At 54.0% G+C, this 12,604-nt stretch overlaps 2 protein-coding genes across 3 annotated transcripts in view; both read left to right on the top strand.

Moving 5' to 3' along the window:
• Positions 1–3,313: 3,313 nt before the first annotated feature.
• On the top strand, positions 3,314–11,871 carry Fdxr (ferredoxin reductase). 2 transcript variants are annotated; one of them, XM_005412259.2, is made up of 12 exons: positions 3,314–3,464; positions 4,169–4,269; positions 7,807–7,896; positions 8,071–8,193; positions 8,296–8,409; positions 8,716–8,817; positions 9,514–9,621; positions 9,846–9,930; positions 10,046–10,245; positions 10,327–10,498; positions 11,119–11,289; positions 11,419–11,871. In XM_005412259.2, exons 1-12 carry the CDS (start codon positions 3,386–3,388, stop codon positions 11,547–11,549), a joined length of 1,476 nt encoding a protein of 491 aa, XP_005412316.1. In that variant the 5' UTR covers positions 3,314–3,385; the 3' UTR covers positions 11,550–11,871. The 2 variants fall into 2 exon arrangements, with proteins under 2 accessions (XP_005412316.1, XP_005412314.1); XM_005412257.2 differs by having other exon boundaries at positions 3,315–3,464; positions 7,807–7,902.
• A 4-nt stretch (positions 11,872–11,875) lies between these two features.
• The window catches only part of Grin2c (glutamate receptor, ionotropic, N-methyl D-aspartate 2C), a 17,324-nt gene continuing 16,595 nt past the window's right edge, over positions 11,876–12,604 (top strand). The window contains exon 1 of the mRNA XM_013508612.1: positions 11,876–12,001. Within this exon, the coding sequence (XP_013364066.1) occupies positions 11,876–12,001 (126 nt within the window). The remainder of the gene's footprint in view (positions 12,002–12,604) is intronic.

Genomic DNA, 12,604 nt, shown 5'->3' with positions numbered 1-12,604 from the left:
CTGAGGCCAGGCTACTGGGGAGGGCCCTTCTGTGCCCAGCGTGGCCCTGAGCAGCTCTGCTGGCACCTAGCCCGGCCTGTCCCTCCAGGCCCCCCCCAACTCTGTCTCTGCTCTGTCCTCCGCAAGCACAGACCACAGCTCCTTCAGGCCCCCTCTCTTCCAGCTACGAGTTCCCAAAGAGCTCCCTGCTTGGGCTCCTTCAGGGCCTGGCCTTCCAGCTGCTGCTGGGCCCTGGATGCTTCTTTGTTCCCACAGCCCTGCTCACACCTCTGCACGAAGTTCCTTCGTGAAACTTTCCTCAGTCGCCCCTTTGGAGTGTGCTCTCTGGGAGGCTCACTGATACAGCAGAGTTTTGGATCCAGTCAGCCGTCTTGGAACAGAGCTATGGCAGCTTGTCAGCTCCCCCAGCCTGCCGCTTTGCTGCGTGTTATGGCTGCTCTTTTGAAATGCATTAGCAGCAATGTCAAGAAAAGGCCCCTGTGCGTATTCCAGGCTAAAGATTAAAACCATGCTAATATACAACCAGTGACTCATTGTTATTGAGCTGGACCTGAATGGTGCGTGTGCAGCAGCTGGGGGCCTCTGTAGCATGGTATCCCAGAAACAAATCAACTTGGTCTCTTTGAAGCTCCATTTTCTGTTACTCAAAGTACCTGGAGCTTGAGAGAGGAGGTAAGGTAATAGCAGTGAATAAAGTGTTATTAAGGCTCTGCAGAGACATACAGCCTAATTTAAAGTTATATGGAGGGTGACAATATTAATAATGATGATGGCTAATATTTACCACAAATGGCAGGTATTTTTACCTACTTCATCTGATTTTATTTTATTTTATTTTTTTGAGACCGGGTATCACTATGTAGTTCAGGCTGGCCTTGAACTCACTATGCAGCCCGGGCTGGCTTCGAACTCAGTGATCCTCCTGCCTCAGCCTCCTGAGTTCTGGGATTACAGGCATGTGCCACCACACCCGGCTTCCTTCATCTAATTTTAAAACCAATTACTTCTGTTTTCTTCATGTTACACATGGGGAGATCAAACTTCTTAGTGTCATATAGCTAATAAGTGGCAGAAGAGAGATTTGAACTCAGAATCCATACTCTCAACCACCAAACATACTGCCTCTTGTGGGTTTTGTGAAACAAGCCCATGAGCAGCCTCTGTCTTGCAGGCCATCCTTAGCCTACTCCTGGTTCTGTAGGACAGGCATGAAACATAAGGGTATATTAGACAGCACAACAGTGTGTACTTCTCATAAGAAAAGAGCGATTAGTAGAGCACAGGGGTCTCCTGGGATACTGGGGATGTTGTATTTCTGAGTCTGGGTGGTGATTATATTATTACATCTCATCAGCTGTATATTATGATTTGTGAACCTTTTATATGTTATACCTCACTTTTAAAAAATCACCAAAAATGACAAGAAGTAATTAAGATGTTCTATGCACATGTACCAACTCCCGATGATGAATGTAATTATTATGTATTGCAAACATGTTCCAATAAAAATTTTAAAATAATAAATTTTTTTAAATAACAAGGAGTATAAAAAATGTTAAACATTATAGGAGGCCATTGTTTTGCACTAACTCCTGCACTAGGCCTCAATAGGCCAGAACAAAAATTATTTTGTTTTGTTTTGTTTTTCCGGTACCAGGAATTGAACTCACGACCTTGTGCTTGCCAGGCAGGCGCTGTGCCGCTGAGCTAAATCCCCAGCCCCCAGAACAAAAATTAAAATGGAGTCACTCACCTTAAAGTTCACCGCACTGAAACTGAGCTGATTATGGGCATTCTGAGAAATCAGCCAATTTCCCAGTCAGGCTAGTTTCAAGTGGCACAGTAATAACATTCTTTCTGCTTTAATCCTGACACAGCAGAAGTAAGCTGAGATAACCTGATGTTACCTAATCAGTTATTTTCCTGTCATTCTCTTTCCCCTCTCCCTATCTCACAAGACATCTCAATCTGCTTTTTGTTGTTTTCCCTTTCTTCAAGCCCTTGTTTGTGTATAAAACCAAGCTCCTTCACTTAGACCAACCATCAGAACACTTATCCTATTTTACAGAATTGTGCTGTCCAAGTCTAGAATCAAAAATAAAGCCAGGGATTGAGGGTGTAGCTCAGTGGTAAGACTTAAGTAATTAGTACGTGTGAGGCCCCCTCAAAAAGCTAATTTAAGATAAGCTAAGTTGTTGTGATTTTGTCCTTTGACATAATAATAATAAAATAAGGATGGGTGCTGGGGGGACTCACACCCCTAAATCCTTAGAACTTGAGGGGGATGGGCTAGAGGTTTCTCCAAAGAATATTTGACAAGACACCTTGGGGAGACGGAAGAGGCATTAAACATATCAGAGGTATGAATCCTGTACTACTTTTAAATTTTTGTTCATAAATTTTGGGGGTTGTTATTTTTAAGATGGGTGCACTAAAATATATATTATTTTTCTTGATTACTGAATTTCTGGCCACCCCTAAATTCTGTGCCGGAGGCGAGTGTCTACTCCTGGACAAGGGTCAGCGGCCGAACTCTGTTCTTAGTACCTGGGCTATCCACTACCCTCCCTTTTCTTACCTATAATGGGGAAGAAGGTGAGGCCAGACAAGATTTCCAGGGTATAATATTCTTTTTTTGGGAGGGGGGGGGTTCCGGTACCGGGAATCGAACTCACGACCTTGAGCTTGCCAGGCAAGCGCTGTGCCACTGAGCTAAATCCCCAGCGCCAAGGGTATAGCAGTCTCTTTGGCCCGACACAGCATCTCGCTGCGGCCACATCGATGCAGTAACCGACCTTGGAGGAAGAGAGGTAAGTGTCGGGACAGAAACCCTTTCTCCAGACTTCCGGACTCTGGGGCTATTACCCAACGGGCGGGGAGGCTCCCTTGGAGATTGACTTCTGATTGGCTGGAATGAAACTACGCAAGCAGTGGGCTAGGCTATCAAAAGGTAAAGGCATATGTTGTCATTAGTAAGCGACGGGAGCTCCTGAGAGGCCAAGTAAAACAAACTCTTTTCTAATTGGCTCTCTTCTTCGCAAGAGAATGAAACAGCGATGGAGATTCGCTCTTCTCCAACTCTAGTGTTCCGGTATTTGGAGCGAAGGGGAAGACTGGAGAAATAAATACTCTCAGGACCGGAAGTTCTGGGAGGCGGGGCTTCGGCCGTACGGGGTGGTTCCAAAGGCGGGCCTCTCTCTTGCGGGCGGGATTCCTTTGAGGCTAGGGTGGAGCCGCAACAAGGCTTTCCAGAGCGAGGGGCGGAACTTGGAGGCGGGTCCTACGCTGGTGGGCGGGTCCGGATGCCAGGTGGGGGCGGGGTAGAGCCAGAGGCGGGGCCGAGCCGGGCGGTCAGTGGATCGCCTGTTGGCTGCTGTTCCCAGCCATGGCTGCGCGCTGCTCGCGCTGGGTACGCTTGTCCGTGTGGACTGGAACCCGGCCGCCTTCCGCTAGGAGAACCCTGGGTAGGAGAGGACACTTCGGACTGGATGGGAGCGCGGGGAGGCCTGCGAGCGCTAGCTAAGTCGAGAGAGTCCGAGCGGAGCTGGGGCTAGGCTGGAGAGCGGAAGGCTGGAATGGTGTACAGTATTCACGAGGACGAGTTGGGGTGGTGTAGGGGACAGGTGGGGACCTGTGCGGTGAGGTGTGAGGCCTCTAGGCTGAGACAGATCCGCAAAGGTGGAAAGAGACCATGAAGGCCATGTGTGAGACCGAGTGAATGGGACAACATTCTGTGGACAATAGGGACCTCTGGGGCCAAAAGGATCTATATGAGCAATGTAGGATTCTGCAGAGAGGGGTTAGAAAAGGCAAGATAGGGTCGTTGTGGGGAGATCCACGGGGGCGGGATTGGGATGGTAGGCAACCTGTGGGAAGATGAGGAATAACAGCGATGGGATAGGGAACCCCCTAAGGAAAGTAAAGATATGCCATGAAGGGCTATGAGGGTAGTGGTTTCCTGGATGATGTGTGGAGCTCTGGATGGAGACGAAGCCTTCAGGGGTTCAGATGAGGTAAGGGACCCTGCACACCCAAAGCTTTGAGGAACGAGAGAAGGGAGGTGCAGGTGGGGTGACACTTGGTGAGCTCCATCTCCTGTTGGAAGCTGAAATTGGTTTGGGATTGGGGAGAGGGTGTTGATTTGAGCTTGCTCCCTTCCTCTGCCCAGCCCCAGGCTTCCACCAGCAGTTCTCCACTCAGACGACCCCCCAGATCTGTGTGGTGGGCAGTGGTCCAGCCGGCTTCTACACAGCCCAACACTTGCTAAAGGTAAGCCACTTCCTCCAGCCTCCTTCCCTTGTTCACCTGTTGCTCCAGTCCTAAGGGCAAACCCCGCTTTCTTAGGTTGCCTGAGGGGGAAGAGGTACCCCCCCATCTGATTGCAGACTTCCCACCTGCCTCCTCACCTACACCTGGACTCCCACTGTGTTTGCCCCCAGAGTTGGTGCCCAGTGGCAGAACGGCAGCTATATTTTCTTGGCCAAGCAGTCCAGGCAGCTTATGCAGACCTGCAGGATGACTTTGCTCTCCCTAATCATCCGTTCTTTCTCCTCTGTCTCTGACATCCTATATCCTGAGGCTAGCGCTCTCCTAGCTTTCTGTAACTTTACCTCCCCGCCAGGTCCCCCAGCCTCCTCTCTTCCTCCATTAAAGGCCAAGGTCCCAAAACTTTCTGTTTGGACCTTGACAGGCGGATAGGCAGGGCTCCAAGGTTGCCAGATACACTCAGACCTTGAGAAGGAGGGGAACGAGGAGACCTAGGTTGACAGAGATGAGACAGTGGCCTAGCTATGGAGGAGCTTGGAATGTCTGTGGTGGGACCTAAGAATGAATGAATATATAATAATACATGTGTGGAAGTACTTGAAAGATGGTGTAGCCCGCTGTCCTGGTTTAACTGGGTCATGGGCTTTTCGTGCTGAAACTAGGATGGCCTCATGGAGACAGGGATGGGTTGGTCCCTGTTGAAAAGTAACATATGAATGCCTCTCAAGCAACACAGATGATCGAGCTAATTATAATGATGCAAGCAGAGTGAACTGAGTCTGGTGGAGGTGAATCTGAAGCTATTTTCTGGAGAAAGTGCATCTGAACTGCCCTGAAGGCCACAGGTTTGCCAAGGGCCTCTCTCGTGCTGGAAGTCAGCCTGAATGCGAGGCCGCAGACATGGGAGGACAGGCTGGGCTCTGGGAAGGAGGCCCTGGGAGGGGGAGAGCAGGCCTTCCAGGCAGGGTTCTGTGCTCCTCTGCGGGCAAGCTGCTGGCCTGTAGACACAGGCATGTGCTTTCCCTGCGGGCTGGGCGTGGACACAGAGGCCGGTTATCAGTTGGTCTTTGCCCACTGGGAGCTCCAAGCTATGGGCACGTTTGGGGCGGTACCGTTTAGCTTGAGTCAGGCACTGAGTCCCATCATGTTAACCTGTGGCACCGTGTCACGACGCTCACAGACGAGGACACGAAGATGGAGGGAGATCTGACTGAGGTCTCACTACAGAGCAGGGAAAGCACTGCAATCTGACCTAGGCCGCCTGGTCATCATCATGCATGAGTCCTCACTGGACACCGACATGTTCCAGGCACAGAATACACTAGGAGCACGGGGGTGAGGAGGACAGGGGTGGCTCTTGTGCTTAAGGGCCTCACATTCCAGCGTTGGGGGAAGATTATCGGTTTACAGGGTAGTTTCAGGCTCACACTGGGGGGAAAGGGAGGGAAAGAAATTGCAGCTGAAGGATAGTGGATATGTCAGGTCATGGGTTGGAATGGCAGGAATGTCCCAGACACAGAGAACCAATGGACAAAGGCCAGAGAAGGGAGAGAATGGCCCTCCAAGGAAAGAGCAAGCTCCAGAAGGCAGATGTGTGCAGGAGGGGCAGAGAGAGAAAACTAGACTGAGGAAGAGGTAGGACCCAGATCCAGAGGCCTTGGAAGTCACTGGTCAGGCTGTGGACTTGGGTGACTTTCTCAGGCTGCTGTCCAACAGCCTCCTCTCCCATCAGAGTCCCTTGAGTGACCTATTAAACATTTCTGTCAAGGTGTAGCAGCCCACGCTTGTAAGCTGAGTTACTCAGGGAGGCTGAGGCAGGAGGATCAAAAGTTCAAGGCCAGTCCGGGCGTGGTGGCACATGCCTGTAATCCCAGCACTCATCTGTAATCCCAGCACTCACCTGTAATCCCAGACTCCAGCGCTCAGGAGGCTGAGGCAAGAGGATCTTTGGGAGTTCGAGACCAGCCTGGGCTACAAAGTGAGCTCAAGGCCAACCTGAACTGCATAGTGAGATCCTGTCTCAAAAAGACAAAAAAAAAAAAGTTCAAGGCCAACCTGGGTAACTTAGACCATATCTCAAAAAACAAACAAATACAACAAAATAAATAAACAAACATTTCTGGGCCCAGTCCAGATTTAATCTAAGACTGGGGTCTTGGAATGGGCAACTTTAAATTAGTACCCTAAGAGATTCTGGTGTCCACTACTGTAAGTAAATGGCTTCCTTAAAGAGCTTTAGACAAGACCCAAGACACTCCCCAACTTACTTTCAGTGCTGGGGATGGAACCCAGGGCCTTGCACATACTAGGCAAGTGCTCTACTACTGAGCTACCCTCTACCAAGGACCACATTTGCAAAATTTGGGGTGTTCTGTCTGCATGGTAGACACAGCCAGGCTGGTGTCCTGGAGCTCATTGAGGAGCGGGAGGGTGAAGATGTGAGTCTGACAGGGTAGGATGGAGGCGGGGAAGCAAGAAGCACCAGGTTCTGGGGGCTGGGGATTTAGCTCAGCGGCAAAGCGCCTGCCTGGGAAGCGCAAGGTCGAGTTCGGTTCCCGGTACCAGAGAAAAACTAAAAAAAAAAAAAGAAGCACCAGGTTCTGGCTCGGGCTCTGAGTGGAATGGGTGGAAGGGAGCACAGGAGCAGAAGCGGAGAGGTTTGGGGGTAAGGCCTTGGTTTCATCTGGATGGATTCAGGATGTCTGGGTGACAGTGTCCTGGGGTCTCAGGTTTGGAGCGTGGGGACAGATGTAGATGGGAGAAGGGAGAGAGACAGACCCAGGTGATACAGGAAAAGAAGTCTGAGCAGGAACAACTGGAGTCTAAGCGGGGAGGTGAGGGAGGGAGGAGGTTTCCAGAACAGGAGGTCAGTGTGTGGCTAAAGGAAGTGTATGAAGCTCACCTGGGAGGGAGCCCTGTGTCCCGGAGCGAAGGGCACAAAGCAGGAGAGAATGAGAGATAGCAGCAACAGGGTCAGGTTGTGTTAGGAGCTGACCACCTGTTGTGCATTAGAGCTTTGTCCTGCAGCAAGGAAAGGTTTTAGAGCAAGAAAGTGAGGTGGTTTTTCTAAGACTAGGAAGAGGCCCATCACCACCTCCCTCTGTACCCGACTCCATCTTGCTGGTCCCTGTTGCAGTGTGACAATCTTGGAGACAAGCGCTAAGGCACGCTGGCCTTTCAAAGGGTGGCTTACAGGTCATCAGCTGGGCCTTTCTAGAAAACAAGGAAGGGTTGGAGGGCGGGGCTGTGGGTCATGCCTAACTTGAGTAGATGAAACATGCCCAGCACCCAGGTCCTGGAGAGGGTTACTGTGATCCTCTTTCCCTGGCCAGATTTCTCACGTTCTCACAGCTGGTAGTCCCTCTTGAGGTCTGACCTCAGCTTCTGCTGCTGCCGGGGCTGCCCCTTTTCCAGCTTTCTGGGCAGCTGGGGAGTCGAGAGGCGGTCTTTGTCCTCACAGATGGTTGAGGCTTCTGTATCCTCAGCCCACTACTCTGTCTGGGGAAGAGAGGACCCCAGCAGCTGTGCCTTCTCCCCCAGCACCACACCCAGGCCCAAGTGGACATCTATGAGAAGCAGTTCGTGCCTTTCGGGCTGGTGCGCTTCGGGGTGGCGCCCGACCATCCTGAGGTGAAGGTGGGTCTCCCTGGGCATGGAGGGTGGCGTTTGTTGTCATTGGTCAAAATGAGGGCAGGGGGCTCCCTGGCTGGGTAGAAACTCCGGGGACACTGTGGGATAAGGGGGGAGGGTGGCACTGGCATGGTCCCACCCTCTAACCCCTCATACTCTGGACCTGCCCTGCAGAATGTCATCAACACGTTTACCCAGACAGCCCGCTCTGAGCGCTGTGCCTTCCGGGGCAACGTGGTGGTGGGCAGGGATGTGACGGTACCGGAGCTGCGGGAGGCCTACCATGCCGTGGTGCTGGTGAGCGCAGATGATGGAAGTTGCTGGAAGGAAGGGAGCCAGGAGGGTCTGGGCACTGTCCCCCATGCAGGCGCTAAGACTCTGGGCTTGGGCTTTCCTCAGAGCTATGGGGCGGAGGACCACCGCGCCCTGGGGATCCCCGGTGAGGAGCTCCCTGGCGTGTGCTCAGCCCGGGCCTTTGTGGGCTGGTACAACGGGCTTCCCGAGAACCAAGAGGTGAGTTTAGGGAGCACTGCTGCTTCCTCTTCCTCCCTACTCCTCTGCCAGGGCCTAGGGTGGCGCTGGATGCCAGAGAGGACAGAAGAGGTGGCCAGGAGAGAGAGAAGAGATGGATACAGAGCCGACTGAGGCTGGAGATCCATCATGGAGGACCTCAGTGGCGGCTGGGTCAGGAAGGATGGATGGCTCAGGGAGGGTGACTTCACCAGTGAGCGGGTGGCTGGGGCTGGGCACGGGACATTTGCAGACAAGATGAGGCTGACAGGAGCAAGCTGGGGATCTATTAAGACCTTTCTCCATCAGCTGGCACCGGACCTGAGCTGTGACACTGCTGTGATTCTGGGGCAGGGGAACGTGGCTCTGGATGTGGCCCGGATCCTGCTGACCCCCCCTGAGCACCTGGAGGTAAGTGATAGGTCAGGAGCTGGAGGTGGGTTCCCACTACCTCCCGTAGCTCAGTTTCCCGAGGGTGCCAGGCCAGGCAGAAGCCTTCTGGAAGGCAGCCCTGTGAGCCTCAGCCCACACCAAGGCTCCCTTTCCTTTGGCACTTAACTTCATTGTGCCACAGGATCTTTGCACACACCATTCCCCCTGCTTGGAACATTCTCATTTGACTCCTGCCAGTTAGTTGGCTGGCAGTTGGTTGCCAGGCAGCCTTGCTGGGCTGAATAGGTCTGTTTCCTCTGTCATACCTTCACCTAACAGACCAGTCTACTTCTATTTCATGCATAGCTTGTTATCACCCCTGCAATGTTATTCATTGATGAGATCCATTGATAAGAATGGATAAGAAGCTTTGTGAGGGCCACCACCATATGTTTTCTGCTCACATAAACTACCTTTTCCCCTTCGCCCCTCTGCCCAGTGCCAGGCACATGGTAGATGCTCTGTAAGTACTTGCCGGGTGAGAGTCAGGGCCTAGTTTGCTACTAGTTGGAGCTCTTTGCTGCATTGGCAGCAATGCCCCATCTGACCACGGGAGGGCAGTAGTGCAGTTCTGGGTTGCCAGCCTTCTAGTTTAGGGCTAAGGGTAGGGACACCACTAAATGGAGAGTCCCTAGGTCAGTGTTCCATGATTTCAAGGACTTCTTTTTGTGCCAGAAAACAGACATCACGGAAGCTGCCTTAGGGGTGCTAAGGCAGAGTCAGGTGAAGACGGTGTGGATAGTGGGCAGGCGTGGGCCCCTGCAAGTGGCCTTCACCATTAAGGTACTGGGGTGGCAGTGGCGCGGGAGGTACCCAAGGAGAGGGTGCTCCTGTGGAGGGGGCGGAGGCTCTGGGATGGGAGCAGCTGCTGCCTGGAATGGAAGGGGGAGCAGGCCCTGCGGCCCTGTGCCTTCCATGCCAGTATCTTTCCTGGGCTGGACTCTGGTGGGCTCAGGTAGACAGTGTTCTGAGCCTGACCTCCCCCCTACTCTCCACCCCACCACAAGGAGCTTCGGGAGATGATCCAGTTACCAGGAACCCGGCCCATTTTGGATCCTGCAGATTTCTTGGGCCTCCAGGACAAAATCAAGGGTGAGGGGCCCGACCTGGCCCCCAGCTCACGGGGAGGGGTTGGCCTAGGTCCCAGGAGTCTTTGGGGAGGGTTTGCAGGGCAGCAACAGCCTGAGATGTTCTGCACTGCTGACAGAGGTCCCCCGTCCGAGGAAGCGGCTGACAGAACTGCTGCTTCGCACGGCCGTGGAGAAGCTGGGGGCGGAGGAAGCTGCCCGGCAGGCTTCGGCCTCCCGTGCCTGGGGCCTCCGCTTTTTCCGAAGCCCCCAGCAGGTGCTGCCCTCTCCAGATGGGCAGCGGGTGGCAGGCATCCGCCTGGCAGTTACCAGACTGGAGGTGAGTCTCCTGTTACCCAAAGACACCCCCATTCTCAGGCCTCTCACCCCGGCCTGGTGTTGCCCACATTCTCCCCAACAGGGTGTTGGTGAGGCTACCCGGGCAGTGCCCACAGGAGAGACGGAGGACCTCCCTTGTGGGCTGGTGCTGAGCAGTGTTGGGTATAAGAGCCGTCCCATCGACCCCAGTGTGCCCTTTGACCCCAAACTCGGGGTCATCCCCAATACAGAGGGCCGGGTTGTGGATGCGCCAGGTGAGAGCATGTGGCAAAGCTGGACACCTAGTTACGGTGGGAGGCTGGAAGGCCGGTGTCCCTGGGGTCATTCATTTGTTCTTCCCTCTAGTAACATATACTGGGCAGGTATTCTAGGCAGGCCCAGTTCCAGGACCCTGCCCACCCTCCTTCTGGCCCTAGGGGGGCGTCCCCAGGCCAGCTGGAACATGTAGGACATTTGTCTGATCATTAAGTCCTTCAGTAATCATTCACCGAGATCAGCTCTGTGCTAGCCCTTGTGCTCAGTACTGGGGTTGGAGATAAAGCAACCCCTGTCATAGGAAGCTTCCAGTTTGATTAAGTACCCATGTACCTGTTATTCATTCATTAAAATTGTCATTCATTGGAATGAATGAATGAATTAATAGCAGCAGCCACTGAGCTTGAGGTGGACAAGGTCACAATATAAGCAGGGACACTGTGGTAAGAACAGGTTGGGGAGAATCCAGGCCAGCAGCCAGTGGACATAAGGGGCCCAGCCGATGGGATCCGCTGTGAGATCGGGGGTGTATGTCTGCGTGTACATGTGCACAGATTGGGACACAGGCTGGCCAGGCAATGTGCAGTCACCCCTCCTCTCCCTGTTGCCCCCCCCCCAGGCCTCTACTGCAGTGGCTGGGTGAAGACGGGACCCACAGGTGTCATTGCTACCACCATGACCGACAGCTTCCTCACCAGCCAGGCGCTGCTGCAGGACCTGAAGGCCGGGCTGCTCCCCGCTGGCCCCAGGCCTGGCTACACAGCCATCCAGGCCCTGCTCAGCAGCCGAGGTCTGGGCCCTGAGGCCAAGGTTCTGGGAGGTGGGATGGGTGGTGCCACTCTTTGCGAGTAGGGGGACGGTACCGGAAGGGGAAGGAAAGAGAAGGTGGTGGCATTGACTTATCTCCCCTCTGCTTCAGGAATCCAGCCAATCTCTTTCTCAGACTGGGAGAAGCTGGATGCTGAGGAAGCGTCTCGGGGCCGGGACTCTGGAAAGCCTCGGGAGAAGCTGGTGGATTCTCAGGAGATGCTGCGGTTGCTCGGGCACTGAGCCTGGATCCCAGCCCTGTCAGGGAAGGGAAGAAGAGTTCTGTGCAGAGGAGGGGTCCTGGGTCAGTCCGGGCTGGACCCTGCCCTAGTTATGGTGTGCCTGCCCCGGCTGGGGGACTTTGCTGCTGCTCTTTTCAACGATCCTCTCAGCACTGCCTCCCGAGACCGTCGTCCTTGCCGGTGTGGGTTAGCCCGAGGAGGTGACCTTAAGTTAGGGAGGGGCGGAGGCGCAGGCTGGCCCTACCCTTTTCGCCTCTCTCCTGCTGGACTTTGCAGGGCCACTGGGCCGGGAATATGTTGGAAATAAAACAGCTGAAACCAAGGGTCATGGTTGGTGCACTTCTTTTGGGGCCTCAGGTCACCTTCTGGCTGCAGCTTGCCGGTGGTCACCAGGTGGCGCTGCAGAACCAGCTCCCTGGTGGGGCCTGTTGGAGGTTTGAGGGGGGTTTGGCAGTCAGGCCTGACAAGCGCCACCCTCCCTCTCCTTGGCTCTCCTGCCGTGGCTTGCCTGTCTTCTGTCCACATTCCAGTCACCGTGACAGGTCCCCTCTCCTGCCTGCCTAGCTGCTCCTCTGCCCGGTGCCAATCAAAACAATTTGAAAAGAAAAGGAAAAAGCCGAGATTGGAAGGACCGGGCAGCAGCTTGCCCCCAGCCCCTCCCGGTGGCCTGGCAGGACTGGCCTATGTCGCCACTCTGCGCTCACAGTCCCTTCCTGTCTCCATCAATTTCAGGCCAGATCCACAAGCCTTTTAAAAATAGTACCTCAATCTGTTGCAGTTTACAGTCTTGTGGCAGCTCTGAGATGCTGCCTCACTTTATAAACTGAAGGATCCTCGAAATTCACTGGCCCAAGGTCACACAGCTAGCGAACTGGGAGTGGAACCTAGGGCGCCCGGCAAGCTGGTGTTCCCTCCGAGGTCGAACTTGCCTCTGAGTGTTAGATCTGGGGACATCATGTTGGAGACGGGAGAGGGGATCCGGACCTTCAGCCAGCAGGGAGGGGCCTGGAGGGGCGCGGGCAGCAGGCCGGGGCGGGGCGGAGGCGGCGGGCGGCG

This window comes from Chinchilla lanigera, unplaced genomic scaffold, assembly GCF_000276665.1.
Source record: "Chinchilla lanigera isolate Chin_1 unplaced genomic scaffold, ChiLan1.0 scaffold00152, whole genome shotgun sequence".
Lineage (NCBI taxonomy): Eukaryota > Metazoa > Chordata > Mammalia > Rodentia > Chinchillidae > Chinchilla > Chinchilla lanigera.
The sequence above is the reverse complement of the archived record's forward strand: the minus strand, read 5'-3'. Positions and strand labels throughout refer to the sequence as shown.

Excerpts from the sequence above, each read along its gene's own strand:
- Fdxr (XM_005412257.2), top strand. The coding sequence starts at position 3,386 with ATGGCTGCGCGCTGCTCGCGCTGGGTACGCTTGTCCGTGTGGACTGGA. Across the intron at positions 3,465-4,168 it reads TTCCGCTAGGAGAACCCTGG|CCCCAGGCTTCCACCAGCAG; the intron begins GTAGGAGAGGAC and ends TCCTCTGCCCAG. Across the intron at positions 8,818-9,513 it reads CCCCCCCTGAGCACCTGGAG|AAAACAGACATCACGGAAGC; the intron begins GTAAGTGATAGG and ends TTTTTGTGCCAG.